General features: G+C 44.2%; 1 protein-coding gene across 3 annotated transcripts; it reads left to right on the forward strand.

Annotated features, from left to right (window-relative positions):
• The first annotated feature begins 284 nt into the window (after positions 1 to 284).
• Positions 285 to 4,082, forward strand: NR0B2 (nuclear receptor subfamily 0 group B member 2). 3 transcript variants are annotated; one of them, XM_043991051.1, is made up of 3 exons: positions 285 to 912; positions 1,129 to 1,210; positions 2,519 to 2,692. In XM_043991051.1, exons 1-3 carry the CDS (start codon positions 393 to 395, stop codon positions 2,550 to 2,552), a joined length of 636 nt encoding a protein of 211 aa, XP_043846986.1. In that variant the 5' UTR covers positions 285 to 392; the 3' UTR covers positions 2,553 to 2,692. The 3 variants fall into 3 exon arrangements, with proteins under 3 accessions (XP_043846986.1, XP_043846988.1, XP_043846985.1); XM_043991053.1 differs by having other exon boundaries at positions 1,129 to 1,273; positions 2,519 to 2,654; XM_043991050.1 differs by lacking the exon at positions 1,129 to 1,210 and having other exon boundaries at positions 2,519 to 4,082.
• The last annotated feature ends 11,860 nt before the right edge of the window (positions 4,083 to 15,942 follow it).

Below are 15,942 nucleotides of genomic sequence, written 5' to 3' on the forward strand. Positions count from 1 at the left end.
AATGGCCCTGTTTATCATGCCTGAGTCATCCCGATAAAACAGACTGCCCGGTGACCCCAGCTGGCCCTTTCATTGACTAAAAGCCCTATCAGGGCCACGTGGAGCCCTTGCCCGCCCTCCCCCTCCCCGCCTGCCACTTCCCCAGCCAACCGTGCCAGGGTCATCTTGTTTTTCAATGAATAGGACTTCCCTGGTGAAGTCAAGGTTGTGGGGGCTGGTTCCCCTCCCGCCCGAGGGATTATAAATAGAATCACAAGCTCAGGCCTGGGATGCTGTGTCGAGCCGACGGTAGCTGTGCAGGGCCCCAGAGAGAGTGAAAACGGTCTTAGGCTGGCAACAGCCGGAGTCATCTTTCCCTGCCCAACCTTCCAGCCCTTGATCGCTGCCTAACCATGAGCCTGGGGGGGCCAGCTACCCGCTCCGGAGCATGCGAATGCCAAGGTGGAGACAGCCAACATGCCATTCTGTATTCCTTGCTGAGCCGGTCCCGGGGCCCATCACCTCATGCCCACTGCCTTTGCACCCGGCACCGCTCGGTCCGCCTCCAGGCTCCTCAGCACACCTGCCTGGCGGCAGCAGGGGTACTAGCTAAAACTGTCGCTTTCCTGCAGAACCTGCCCTCCTTCAGCTTGCTGCCCCCAGGGGACCAAAGGCTGCTGCTGGCCAACTGCTGGGGCCCCCTCTTCCTCCTGGGGCTGGCCCAGGATGCGGTGACTGTCGAGGTGACAGAGATGCCAGCCCCCAGCATGCTCAAGAAGATTCTGCTGGAGGAGAGGAGCCCGGAGCCCCAGAGCCTCCAGCCCACACTGGCAGGGGTGCATCGGCTCCAGTGCTGCCTCCATGCCTTCTGGAGCCTGGACCTGAGCCCCGCCGAGTATGCCTACCTCAAGGGTGCTATCCTCTTTAATCCTGGTGAGTGTAAGCTCCCCATACCACCCGTCTCACCCCCACCTCCCTTCCCTAATCACCTCAGTACCTTACCCAGGGCCCCTCTGTCCCCTTCTCGCCTCACCTTCACCTAGCCAAAGCTCTTGTAGGGTGCCCAGGGGAAAGTGACCTGCAAGTCTAGGGAGACAAGAACTCCCAAACTGCCGGGCTCCCCCTCTCTCCTCCACACCCCTCCCTTAGGAAAGGAAGCAACACTGGGAAGAAGGAAGAAGGCAGAAGTTGTCCACATGATGATGAAGACATCTGGAGCCACTGGCAAAGGGTTAGACCAGATGATCAGCTCCCCAGCCTGAGAGCCCCGTCTTGGAAAAGCCCTGGGCTGGCTGTAAGAGTGAAAGACTTAATATAGTGTAGTGAGGAGAGAACTGGATCTGGAATCAGAGCACTTGGGTTCAAATGCTACCTCTATGACTTACTACTTTTATGGCATTGGGGATATCACTTGGACTCCCCAGGCCTCCTCATCTATAGAAGGCAAAGGTTTGACTTGTTCTTCAGCCTCATCTGATTTTTCCTGACCCTGTTTGGGGTTTTCTTGGCAAAGATGCTGGAGTGGTTTACCCTTTCCTTTACCAGCTCATTTTACAGATGAGGAAACTGAGGCAAACAGGGTGATGTGACTTGCCCAGGGTCACACAGCTAGAAAGTGTCTGAGGCCAGATTTGAACTCAGGTCCTCCTGACCAGAGCTCTGTTCAGTGCTCCATCCACTGTGCCATCTAGCCCTCAGGTTTGACTAGCTGTCCTCTAAGTTCCCTCCCAGAACTAAATCCTATGTCCCATGTGGGAGCCATAATGCAAACATTCATGGAGCCTTGGTCTTAATCATAGGAAGAGAGAAGGCAGATACACAGAAAAGTGTAAAACAACAGGCAAGTTCCAGTTATGATCATGAGACTTTGTACACAAAGTGCTGGGCAGAGCAGAATATGTTGATTACCCAGAAGTCTTCCTGGAAAGGGATCTCTAGAGCAATTTTAAGACAGTGAAGAGCCCTTAGAACCCAAAATGTCAGGGCTGGCAGGGGTCTTAGAGGGAGGTGAGGAGAGAAAACAGACATTTATTTGAAAAAAAAAATTACCTACCCTCCCAAATCCCCCCATCATACACAGAATTTCAGAGCTAGAGAGAAGACCTTGGAACAGAGAATGTCAGAGCTGGGGGAGCCTTTAGAACACAGAACATCACAACTGGGGGAATCCTTGGAACAAAGAATGTCAGAGCTGGGAGGGCCCTTAGAACACAGAACATCAGAGCTGAAAAGGCCCTTAGAACATAGAATGTCAGAGCTAGGGGGGACCTTGGAACCCAAAACATCAGAGCTGGGAGAGTCCTTAGAACACAGAACGTCAGAGCTGGGAGGGGCATAGGAGCTTGTCATTGAGTACAAGTCTCTTATTTCCCAGATGGAAAAGCAGAATCTCAGAGACTAGATAGAACTGACTTTGCCAAGGTCACCAGGATAGCAGACCTCCAAGACCCCTGATGCAGTGTTTCCCCCATCCCGCCTTGCTGTCTATCAGAAGGAAGTAGTGGTTTCACTGGCTCTCCTCTGTCCTCTTTCACTGCAGACACACCTGGCCTCCAGACTGCTTCCTACGTTGAGAGTTTGCATCGGGAAGCAGAGCAGGTCCTTCAGGAGGCTTTGGCGCTCCATCACCCTGTGGACCAGGGCTGCTTTGCCCGCATCCTCCTTGTGGTCTCCACCCTTAAGTCCATCCCTCCGGCCCTGCTCAGCTCCCTCTTTTTCCATCCAATGTTTGGGGATGCTGACATCACCAGCCTCATTGTGGACATGCTGTTCTTGACTTAACTTAGGAGATGGTTACCCTTCCCACTTCCAAATGCCTTCAAGACCCAGACGCATCTCATCCAGGTTCGGGACAATGTAGTGACTCCATTAGAGCTTGCTCTAAGTGCTGTGCCTCTCTGGATGGGATCTGGACTGCCTCAGGACAAGGACTCACCCATCATGCCCAGCTCTGAGCATTCTTCAGATCTAGGTCCTGGACCCCTCCTTGATAGGTGCCAAAGCCAATTGAGCTGCGGTGGGGTGGGGACGCTTACTAACTCAACTCTGATGCTGGGTTCTCACAGACTCACAGCTGAAAAGGGTCTCTGAGGACATCCAGTCTAGGATAGGAATAGGAATTCCCTCTGCATCATACTTGACTCATGATCTTAAAAACTTCTAGAGATGAAGGAATTCATAGCTTCCAGTCTACTGGTTTTGAGGGCTTGGAAGTCAGTCAATAGGAAAACAAGGGGGAAGGAGAGGTCTAGATTTTATTAAATGCAACAAACAAGTACCACTGTGTGCCAGCTACCACATTAGGTGCTGAAGATAGAAAGACAAGAAGGAAACACATCCTTTATCCACCATGTGGAATGCTCATATGCTGGGAAAATTCCACACCTCAGAAATTCCACTCTCCTTTTCTCTCTACGTCTTCTTCCTACACTCTATAATCTAGGGGATTTTAACCTTTTTGTGTGTCATGGACTATCTCAGCAACATAATGTAGCCAATGGACCCTTTCTCAGAATAAGGGCTTTTAAAAAAATTCACAATAAGAGGAAATGCTAAATTTCAGTTAGAGGTTAGTGAACATAAAGATGCATTTTTTTTTTCTCATCCAAGATCATGGGTCTCTTGAAGTCTATTCCCCTCACAAGGGATCCACGAACTTCAAGTTAAAGATCCCTGCTCTAAATCTCTCCTGGGATTGGCCAGTCATGGCCAGGTCTATGCAACACTCTCCCAAAATGGACAAAATTAGACCAAAATTTCCAGAAATGGACAACAATTCAGAACAAATCCCTTTTACCAAGAGTCCTCCCATCCCAAACGAGGAAATGTTGCTAGGCCAACATTGATGCTCAGACTTTTTGGGGTCCCTGACTCTCCACTGTCTGGAAGGAGGGAGTTTCAGTTTCTTTGAGCCATCCCCCCAGCTTCTTGCTATAGACAGCAAAGGGATAGGGAGTATCCTTCCATTCTGAGCCTGGAGAGTGTTCTCCCTTCCCAGCATGACTGTGAACCTGGGCTATTCATAAGCCAAGGCATCCTGAAACTTGTACAGAACTCATATAAGTTATTGTTTTTTTGTAATAAAAGATTTCATATCTTTGGAACTCAACTCTGGTGTCTCTATGGGGGGAGAGGAGAGATTATGCATTGTCCCTTGACCCTGCCCTGCCACCATTAGAGAAAATCTGAGAGGAGACCCCCAAAATTCCCAGGCATTGACCAACAAGGAGCTCGTGTTATTTGGTTTAGGAACTTGGAATCATATTAAGACAGGCCTACAGTATGGTTGGTATATGACTAGCCTCAGAGTTAGGAAGTCCTGGATTTAAATCCCACCTCTGACACAAACTGTCTGCAGTGACTATGGGCAAATCACTTAATCTCTTGGTGGCTCGGGCAATTCCCTAAATAATCCCCATCACTGGTATGAATTTAGGCAGGGAATTGCTGTATTGATTAAATTAATAGAGGCATCTAGGCGTCGCAGCAGATAAAACAGTGGCCCTAGATTCAGGAGGACCTGAGTTCAAATCTGGCTTCAGACATTTGACACTTACTAGCTGTGTGACCTTGGGCAAGTCACTTAATCCTCATTGCCCCACAAAAAAAATAATGAATTATGAAATAATGAATAATGAAAATTAATTAAATCAATACAAAAAAGTCATGGTCAGAATTTTAGTACAAAAGCTGTTAGAACACCAAATGTCTGCTCAAGAAGGGATTTTACCTCAAACACACAATGTCCAAGATGAGCAGGACGTTGGAACACAGATTATGGGAGTTGGGAGGGTCCTTAGAGATGATCTAACTTAGCCCTCTTATTAACAGAGAAGGAAAATGAGGCCCACTGAGGTCCTGTCTCATTCTCTTGACCCTCTGTCACCCTTTGGTATGATTAAACTTGGTATTTTGGGGAGTGGGCAGCAAGGAGAGTACACTGACCATAGCTGAAAGTCCATCCCATGAGTCTTCTAAATGAAGATGAGAAACATGTCTATGTCTGTTTCTTTGCACATGTGTTGTATTTATCTGTGTTTTGTGTGCTTGTATTGTACCTCCGTGTCTGGGTTATGTGTTTCCCTCAGTAATGTATGTATCTGTCTGTGCCTGGGAAACCAAGGATCCTTCGGGGAAGACTCTGCCAACTCAGCTGATAGGGTCACTTCATGGCCCAGGTTAAGATATGGAGCCTATGGTGGCCCCCAGGGGTGGGGGAAGGACAGTTTCCCAAGGGAAACAGCCCAGGGATTATGTGAATGACCTGTGCCAAGAGAATGATTAACAAAGCTCTGATTGAGAAGGCCCTAACTCTTCCTGGCAGTGTATGGGCCAGAGCATTGCCCTGCCCTGGGTATATGCGTGAAAGGAGAAAAGAGATGCCTAAGGAAGAAGAAGCAGACATCCCTGGAGAAGATCATGTGGCAGGTCATGTAGCAGCTAAGGGAGGATGACACTCACATACACAATCAGGAGAGAGAATGTTCGGAGGTCTAGGACTGGACAGCTCCTCCATCTCCCCTCTGAACCCCCTTCCTGGGAAAGGAATAACAGAGCAGATTATTCCTCAGGTCATCTGCCTGGTTTTTGTTTTTGTTTTTGTTTTTTGTTTTTTTTGCGGGGCAATGGGGGTTAAGTGACTTGCCCAGGGTCACACAGCTAGTAAGTGTCAAGTGCATGAGGCCGGATTTGAACTCAGGTACTCCTGAATCCAGGGCCGGTGCTTTATCCACTGCGCCACCTAGCCGCCCCCTCATCTGCCTGGTTTTTGATCCATTGTCCATTCTCCAAGACCAATGATGGGGGAGGGGGAACAGATAATGGAAAACTGTGGATAATTTTTAAATTGTTTGGACAATTTTTAAGATGTAGATAATCCCCAAACTACACCCCACATCTGCTTAGTTTACAAACCATGATGTGTATCTGTGTAGATATATATGGGAGGAGAGGAGCGGTGGCAAGGAAGGAGGGATAACTGATTCATCTTCCTGACTCTGCTGAAAGACCATGAATATGAATAAATTCCCAAAGCAGCTGCTTGGCAGGGAACAGGGATAGTAATAGGCAGGGTTGGAGTACTGTAACGATTGCAATAACGCCACCTGCTGGAGACTTACTGTAGAAGAGTTCTGCCCATGAAGCGAAGGTCTTTGAGGGCAAGACCAGGAGTCTTTTCTTTGGCGTCAGGAAGTGACGGTTGCTTGTGGGAGGAAGAAGGAAGAGACTGGCGCTTGCTCTTACTCTTTTTTCCTCTGGACTCTGGTGGAGAGTGGAGCTAGAAATGTGTTCTCCCTTTAATAGATAGGAATCTAGGCCTTTCTCTCCCTTTACCAAATTCTTATTCTCCTTAATAAATGCTTAAAAGTCTAACTCTTGCTAAAGCTTATAATTTATTGGCGACCACTCATTAGATATTTTAGACAGTTTAGCTAGAATTTTAGCCCTTAACAGTACAGAGGCTGGGGCTACATTACTTAGAGGTCCATAATGGCTATAAGAATTCCTCCCCCCTGCCCTCTCTCCCCTCCTAAGGAAAGTGGCCTGTGCAATGACAACAGTATCAACTGGAACTCCTCTCTGGAGCCAGGCCCAGGAGGGCTGTGGCGAGAGCCCACTCCAGCTGACTTCTCCTTCTCCTGGACTGTCCTGGACTTCACCTCCCACCCCCAGAGCCTTTTATCTGGGCCCAAACTTCTCATTCCCAATATGGGAATGGGTTAATAGAAGTGAATGATGAAATTCAGTGGAAAGATCAGGGCTGTGTATGAGGATCTAGGTGTCTTTTACAAAGAAATAATAGTTCAATCCATGGCAGCTGATGGTTACCAATCTTGGGCTACATTGAGAGAGGCATAAGGAAGGAGGAGGAAGAAGACAGCAAGCACCTATTAAGTGCCCACTATGTGAGAGGCCCTGTGCTAAGCACTTTACAAATATTATCTCACTTCATCTTCACAATAACTCTGTGAGGTAGTTTTTACAGTTTAGGAACCTGCATCAGATAGAGATCAGATGATTTGCCCAGGGTCAAAAAAGGACTAACAGGGAGTTGATACTTAAGACCCAAGATAAGTAAGGAGACAAGAAGAACACACTTAGCTGTACTTCAATTAGTAGTAGAATTCTAGAATGGATCATTCAAGATATTGTTGCTAAATGTTGAGAAAGGGAAATGGCTTCAAAGAGCCAGGGTTGCTTCACTGACAACAGGTCATAGCAAACTAACACCATTTCCTTTTTGACAGGATTATGGAGAAGTCGATGAAGGTATTATTGTGCATATGCTTTATTTATATTTTAGCAAAGCTTTTAATAAAGGATCTCATACTATCCTTGTGGAGAAGATGAAGAATTATGGATTAAATGATAATACAGTCGGAGGGATGGTTGGACTCAAAGAGTAGCTGTTAATGGTTCAATGTCAGCATCCCAAAGGTGAAATAGCTCAGGAATCTACTTAGCTTTCTAGGCCATTTAATTTTTTTTTTTATCAATGCAGATATGATGTGCTCATCAAATTTGCAGATGACACAAAATTAGCAGAGCTAACTAATCCAGAAGATGGATTCTGACAGGTTAGAATACTGGGACACATCTAATAAGATCCAAGTCAATAGAGAAAAATGTAAAGTCTTCACTTGGATATGGAACAGGACTTCAAACCAAACCCAGGGTGTTTTGTGTGTTACTGTTTGTGGAGGGAGATGTGACTCCTAATTACTAATGAGAATGTGGTGGCAACACTACATACCTGTTTAAGGGGTAGAGTTTGTGACCATGCTTCTTGTGGAGAGAGACAACATGTGGTTCCAGAAGCACTTTGAGAAAGCATTCTGGAGAAAGGCAGACTGTGAAACTGAGATATGGAGGGGAAGCTGGCTCCTCAATACATCCCTGATTTCCAGTTTGCCTCTCTAGAGACTTTGGAGACTTTGGGTTGAGTGAGATCTGGCCCTCACTCTTGGTTTGAGCTAAGATCTCACCTCTCTTTCACCTAAAGAGCTCATTCGCAAAAATAAATAAATCTAGAAAATAATTAAACAAAAGAGATCATTCGTGATTGTGTATTCTTTGACAAAATCTCATCTGTTTGACATCTCTGATTTGTTCACTGTTTGCTTGAATAAATTGGCTTATACACTATTTGTTATCTGTAATGTTTCTTCATGTAATCACCCTTTGTTGAGAAGGAGCCAAGCTGGTAGAGAGCTACTCCCCTACATGAGAGTGACCAAGAAAACCAGAAAGGGATATCGTTCTAATCTGACATCACTCTCCAAGACTGGAAAAAAGAGAATGCCCAGCTTCAGAATGCTCCTGGGGCCTGCTAGCCCCTCTCCACCCAACTAGATTGTTGACAATACAGGCACAACCTGTCCTGGGGCAAATTCCAGAAATATCCATCCATGCTGCCTGAGCTATGTCTGTACTACATTTAGACAACCCATGTGGTACATATCTCACAGGTACCAAAAAAGTCAACTTCTCAAGTATAAGATATGTGGGGCAATGGTAAGACAGAAGCTGATCTGAAAAAAAATCTTGAGAGGTTGAGTGGATTGTAAGCTCAGTAGAGTGTGGGAGGAAAAAAAGCCAGTGTAATCTTGGGCTAAATTAAGAAGGCAATAGCTTCCAGGAATAGGGAATTGGTCCAGTAGTCCCACCGCACCTGACTCTTCTCAAAACTCATCTGGAGCACTGTGTTCAGTTCTGAGAACCATAGTTTAAGAAGGACATTGACAGTGTCACTCTTCTGGAGAGTCCAGAGGAAGCAACCAGGATGGTGAAAGGATTGCGTCCATTTAGCTTGGATAAGAGAAGACTTAGCGGGAACATAAGAGCTATCTTCAGGTATTAGATATTAGAAAAGTCAAGGACTCTCACATGGAAGTGGGACTAGATTTCTTTTGGTTAGTCCCAAAGGACATAAGTAGGAACAATAGGCAGAAGTGGAAAGTGGCAAATTTAGGCTTGATGCTATTTTACTGAAAGTTTTGTCCCAATTAACTTTTTTGTTGATTCTGCGGTATTCTTTAAATAAACTAGATCATCTAGAAAGAGATAGTTTTGTCTCCTCTTGGCCTTTTCTTATTCCCAGAATTTCCTTTTTGCTTATCGCTATAGCTAGAATTTCAAACACTATGTCCAATAATAGTGAACATGTTAGGCAACCTTGTTTTACCCCTGATCTTATTGAGAAAGCTTACAGTGTTTCTCTATTACAAATAATTCTGGAGTTTTATATGGTTCTTTCAATGACAATAAGAAGAGATTTTTTTATTCCTGTACTTTTAAACTTTATTATATAAATGAATGTTGTATTTTAACAAATATTTCTGCATATATTAATATAACCAAGCAATTTTTAACTATTTTTGTTATTAATGTTATTATTTCATTACTCTGGGCCCCGATCTCCAGCCTCCCTCAGGAAGAGGAGAAATGCCATCCCATCAAGTGTTTAGCCTGGTCTCTTACCTTGGGAAAAGGAGAGTAACACTCCCAATATCCCAACACTCATTTCTTCACCTAAACCGGTTAAGGCCTTGAAAGAACTCCATCCCAAGGCCAGACTCCTATGGATAATGAAAACCTACCTCAACTTATTCCTCAATGAGGAACAAACTCTACCCTGGTCATTTGCCACCCCCAATCCTAGTGATTCTGAACCCTTAGCTGTCATTCAAACTCTATACTCTGTCCGACACTACCCATTGCCCTCCTCCTATGTCCCACTATACAACTACCCACTCCTTCCACAGTGGTCTTTGAAATGCCTACTCCTTAATCAACAAACATATTTTCATCTTAATTTTTTTTCCTTTCCCTTCCACCTTTTTTCCTTTCTACTCTTTCCATCTTCTGGCTCTCAATGAGACTTGGCTTCCTACTAATAACCCAGACTCCCTGACCTCCCTATCTAGTCCTCTCTGCACTTTTACTCATTCCCCACAACTCACTGGTCAAGATGGAGTTAGGATACTCCTTGCTCCCTATTGCCACTTCCGGATTTTCCCTCTACCACCACACTACTCTCTTTCTTTGAAGTTCACTCAGTACATATCTTCCACCCAATCAAAATTCCAGTAGTTGTTGTCTATTGCCTTCCATAGAACTCTCTTTTTCCCCCAGTGAGTCTGGTGGCAAGTTCATCATCTTTCTCTCCTCTTCAATTCCTGCCCTCCTATGAGGAGACTGCAACATACATGCTGATACTTCCTCAAACATCCTAACTTCATAGTTCTTCAGCTTAATCATTTCATATGACTTACTCTTCCTCACAAAGATAGTCATCCCCTTGAAGTTACCATCAACCACAAGTACACCACTTCCAAGTTCACAAACTCTGAAATTCCTTTATCACAGTCTATTGCCACTCCACTTTTCCCTCTGCCTTGTAACTCCAAACCCTGTTCTCCCATATTGTGCCCTTCAATCCCTCAACCCTTTAGTTCTTCCCCAGGCCATTACTCCTGCTCTAGCTCTTTTTCCCATTTCCTCCTCCTCTCCCCATCTTGACTGACCTTTTGGTGAACCAGTTCAACTCTCCGATGTTCTCTTCTAAGTTCCTTGACCTCTTATCATATCACCAATTTTGTCCTGTCAAGGCCTCAGCTTTGGATCACTCCCACCATCTATTGCCTGTGTTCCTACATTGGTTGGTTGTTGTCCTTTGTGCACAAAGAAGACCAAAATGACATCACTATGTTGGGGTCAAGGTACAGTGTGTCAGACTGTGGCTGATAACATAAGAGTTTGGAAGACTCTATCATAGGTCAGGCACAAATAGGCCATAAGAACATTTGGAGTGGAAATGTCTCTAAAGTTGTGCATTTCAAGTTTCTTTTGATCACTGGGGCAGCTAGGTGACGCAGTGGATAAAGCACTGGCCCTGGATTCAGGAGAACCTGAGTTCAAATCTGACCTCAAGACACTTGACACTTACTAGCTGTGTGACCCTGGGCAAGTCACTTAACCCTCATTGCCCTGCCAAAAAAAAGAAAGAAAGAAAGGAAGAAAGAAAGAAAGAAAGAAAGTTTCTTTCCATCTGCTGCAATTCCGCTTTGCTCAAAGAGCCCAGTGCCTTCTTTGATGCTGGCACATCATGCTGGACAGTCCTGTGCCAGTGTCTCCTATGTCTCACAATCAGTTCTGAAGTTCTTTAGGGAGACCTTGAGAGTGTCCTTGTACTGCTTCTGAGCACTTGCCTTGTGTCAGGTCTCCATAAAATAGTCTTTTAGCAAATATATGTATGGCATCAGAACAGCCCATTGAAGTTGAGTTTGAATGCTTGGCAGTTCAGCTCCAGAAAGAACACCAGTGTCTGGTACTTTATCTTGGCAAGTGATCTTTAGAACCTTCCTAAGACAATTCAAATGGAAGCAATTCAGTTTCCTGGCACGGTACTGGTTGTACTGTCCAGGTTTCATGGGCATGCAACAATGAGGTCAGCACAATGGCTCTGTAAACCTTCAGTTTGGTAGGGAACCTAATACCTCTTCTTTCCCACACTTTCCTTTGGAGCCTCCCAAATGCTGAGTTAGCTCTGGCTAACCTCATCATCTATGTTACATCCCTGGAAAGTATACTGCCAAAGGAAGTGGACTTATCTACAGCATTCAAAAGTTCTCCATTTTCTGTAACCAATGGTTCCACATATGGATGGTGTGGTGCTGGCTGGTTGAAAACCTCTGTTTTATAGGTGTTGATTATCAGGCCAAAATTAGCACAAGCAGCAGAGTTGATCCATGATCTGTTGTGTCTCAGTCTCAGAGGCTGCAGTGTGTGCATAATGATGTGCAAACAAAAAGTTGTACACCAGCTCTTCCTTCGCTTCAGTCTTGGCTTGTAGCGTTTTCAAGTAAAATAATTTACCATCAGTGTGGTAGTTGATCTTGATGCTATTTTCATCCTCACTGAGGGCATCTGACAATATCACTGAAAACATCCTGCTGAAAAGTATGGGAGCAAGCACAGAGTGATCCCATATGTGTGCTGCTGAATGAAGGTAGAGAAAATCATGAAACTGCAGACTGGGTCAGCTACAAATGTATGTTACATAACCTCAACTGGGCTCTCACTGCTGTAAAGCAATCCTTTTCTACCTACCTATTAACTATCCCATTCACCATAGCAGCTCTTCCAAACTTTTTTGTCTCTCCTCAAATTTCCCGAGGCCCCCCTTGCTCCAATACTTTCAGCTGAAAACCCTTCCTCATAGTTTACTGAAAAAAATCGATGCCATTCACCAGGAACTCCCTCTTTTCTCCTCATCTCCATTTCACATCACCCAGGAGCCTTCTGCCATTATTTCTGCCTTCACCCCATGTCATATAATGAAATGGTTTCTCCTTGCCAAGGCAAACCCCTTTACATGCACAAGTAATCCCATGATATCCCATCTCCTCCAGCAGACTGCCTCCTCTATCACCTCACTCTCTTATTTTCAATCTCTTCCTCTCTAATGGCTGCTTCCCTACTGCCCAAATATCCCCATATGCAAGAGAACCTCACTTGCTCTATTCATCCCCACTGCCCCTCCCTTGAGAAGAATGTCTACAAGAGTTGACTTTCCTAACTTTTCCCTCAGTTCTTAACTCTCTTGCGGTCTGGCTTCTGACTTCATCATTCAACTAAAACTGCTCTCTCCAAAGTTACCAATGATCTCTTAATTTCCAAATCTAATGGCTTCTTCTCAATCCCGACCCTTCTTGACTTCTCTGCAGCCTTTGATAATGTCAATAACCCTCTTCTCCTTAATAGTCCTTTGTCTATAGGTTTTCATGGTACTTTCCTGGCTTTCTTCCTACCTATCCTTTAGCTTCTTTGTCTCCTTCACTATATCTCCACGTGGGTCAAGCCTGCTAGCCTTGAGTGTCCCACAAGACACTGTCCTGGGCCTTCTTCTCTTCTCTGCTCCCAAGACAGTGTTTCTCTTAGTGATCTCAGCTCCCATGGATTCAATTATCATCTCTATGCTGATGATTCCCAACTTTACTTATTCAACTCTAACCTTTTTTGCTCTTCACTGGTTTCTCACCACCAACTGCCTATTGGACAGAACTGGATGTCACATAGACATCTTAAACTCAACATGTGTCCAGAACCAAACTCGTTATCTTTTCCCCAAAACCCTCTCCTCTTCCTACATTCCCTATTACTCTTGACTAATTATTGACTATTATTCCAGTGACCCAAGTTCTTAACCTAGCTATCATCCTCAACTTCTCTCTATCTCTCACCCCACCCCACCCCCATATCCAATCTGTTGCCAAAGCCTATTCATTTTTACCTTCATCTTACATAGGCCCCCTTCTGTCCTTCAACATTGCCACCACTAAGAATCTCATCATCTCCAGCCTAGAACTTTGCAATAACCTGATGGCTGGTCCCCCTGCCAAAAGTCTTCTTTCACTCCTGTCTATCCTTTCATCAGCCATCAAAATGATTTTCCTAAAGCACTGGTCTGACCATGTCACCCTCACCCCGACTCAATAAACTGCAGTGTTTCCTCATCACCTCCAAGACCAAATACAAATCCTCTATTTGGGTTTTAAAGCCCTTCATAACCTGGCCCCAGGGGCAGCTAGGTGGCACAGTAGATAGAGCACCAGCCCTGGATTCAGGAGGACCTGAGTTCAAATCCGGCCTCAGATGCTTAACACTTACTAGCTGTGTGACCCTGGGCAAGTGACTTAACCCCAATTGCCTCACCAAAATAAATAAATAACCTGGCCCTACCTGCACCTTACTCATGTTCTTACTCACCAGTACTCTATGCTCCAGTGACACTGGTCTCCTTGCTGGTCCTTGAATAAGACACTCTGCTTCCTACTTCCACAAATTTTTGGTAGCTGTCTTCCGTGCCTAAAATGCTCTCCCTCATATTCACCTCCTGGCTTCCCTAGCTTCCTCCAAGTCCCAGATAAAATCTCACCATTTATCACAAGCCTTTCCACATCCCCCTTAATTCTAATGCATTTACTCTGTTGATTATTTCCAATTTATCCTTTATATAACTTTATATAATTATATAATAATTGTGTGCAATTATTTGCCTATTAGCTCCTTGAGAGCAAGGACTATCTTTTGCCTTTCTTTGAATTCCTGGAACTCAGTACAGTCCTTGGCATATTTGTTGTTGTTCAGTCATGTCCAACTCATAGTGATACTATGGACCATATCACACCAATACCATCTATGAAGTCTTCTTGGCAAAAACACTGGAGTGATTTGCTATTTCCTTTCCCACTGGATTAAGGCAAACAGAGGCTGGGTTTGAACTTAGGTTTTCCTGACTCCAGGCTCAGATATCTTTCTTTTCTTTCTTTCTTTTTCAGGGCAATGAGGGTTAAGTGACTTGCCCAGGATCACACAGCTAGTAAGTGTTGTGTCTGAGGCCAGATTTGAACTCAGGTCCTCCTGAATCCAGGGCCGGTGCTCTATCCACTGCGCCACCTAGTTACCCCTCAGATATCTTTCCACTAAGCCACCTAGCTGCTTGGCATATAGTTGGGGCTTATTAAGTGTTTGTTGAAAGACTAATGAGCTATTGTTTCAATCTTGACATAAATATCACCCAGTAACTGAATAATTAAAAAAAATACATTACCGCAGCATATTTGCTAATATTTTGTTTAATATTTTAGTATCAATATTCATTAGATATAATGGTCTATAATTTCCATTCTCTGCTTTATCTCTTCCTGGTTTAGGTATCAAGTAAGGAGTTTGGTAGAGTGATTTTTCTAGTCTTATACTGCTGGAGTTCTCTTCTAGTTTATTCTCTCCACTGTACTGCCATCTTCTGGTCTGAGCTGAGTTATTCTGTCAGTTATCCACTGAAATTCAACTTTCCTCTTTTAGATGATAATGCCTGAACTGATCCAACCATTCTGGAGAGCAATTTGGAATTATGCCCAAAGGGCTATAAAGCTATACATACCCTTTGACCCAGCAATACCACTCTTGGGCCTTTTTCCCAAAGAGATCATAAAAAAGGGAAAAGGACCCACATGTACAAAAATATTTATAGCTGTTCTTTTTGTGATGGCAAGGAATTGGAAATTGAGGGGATGTCCATCAATTGGGGAATGGCTGAACAAGTTGTGGTATATGAATGTAATGGAATTCTATTGCGCTATAAGAAATGATGAGCAGGTGGAGTTCAGAGAAACCTGAAAGGACTTGCATGAACTGATGATGAGTGAGATGAGCCGAACCAGAAGAACATTATACATAGTATCATCAATATTATGTGTTGATCAACTGTGATAGACTAGATTCTTCTCACCAATCCAGCAGAACAAGAAAGTTCCAAAGGACTCATGATGGAAAAGCTCTCCAAATCCAGAAAAAAAAAAGAAACTGTGGAATATGGATGCTGATTTGGACCATACTATTTCTTTTGTTTTTGGTGCTGTTGGTTTTCTGATTTGAGGTTTTTCCTTTGTGCTCTGATTCTTCTTGTATAACATGACTAATGCAGAAATATGTTTAATGTTATTATGTATATATCACCTATATCAGATTGCCTGCTGTCTAGGGGAAGGGGGAGGGAGAAAAATTTGAAATTGGAAATCTTATATAAACAAATATTGAAAACGATTTCTACATGTAACTGGAAAATAATAAAATACTTTTATTTTTAAAAAATAATAAAAAAAGATGACAATGCCTGCATCTTTCTTATCTCTTATTATGATTGAGACACACAATAATGGCCATCCTCTCAAACAGAGAAGCCTTCAGAAACTGCCTTTCTTCTAAACTGCCTTTCTTCTCTGTCAGGTGCTACCCTCTGAATTCAATCTATTTTCTGAATTAGTGAAAGAAAATTCCTTTCAGTTCCCCTCAGGACCTCAGCTAATCCAAGAAAATCATCCATGGGGAATTTGCTCAGCAAGAATAGGAGAGAGAAGCTTGCAATTTTCGTCCTGCCCATCTGTAAGCCCCAAACTT

The sequence above is a fragment of the Dromiciops gliroides genome, chromosome 3, assembly GCF_019393635.1.
Source record: "Dromiciops gliroides isolate mDroGli1 chromosome 3, mDroGli1.pri, whole genome shotgun sequence".
Lineage (NCBI taxonomy): Eukaryota > Metazoa > Chordata > Mammalia > Microbiotheria > Microbiotheriidae > Dromiciops > Dromiciops gliroides.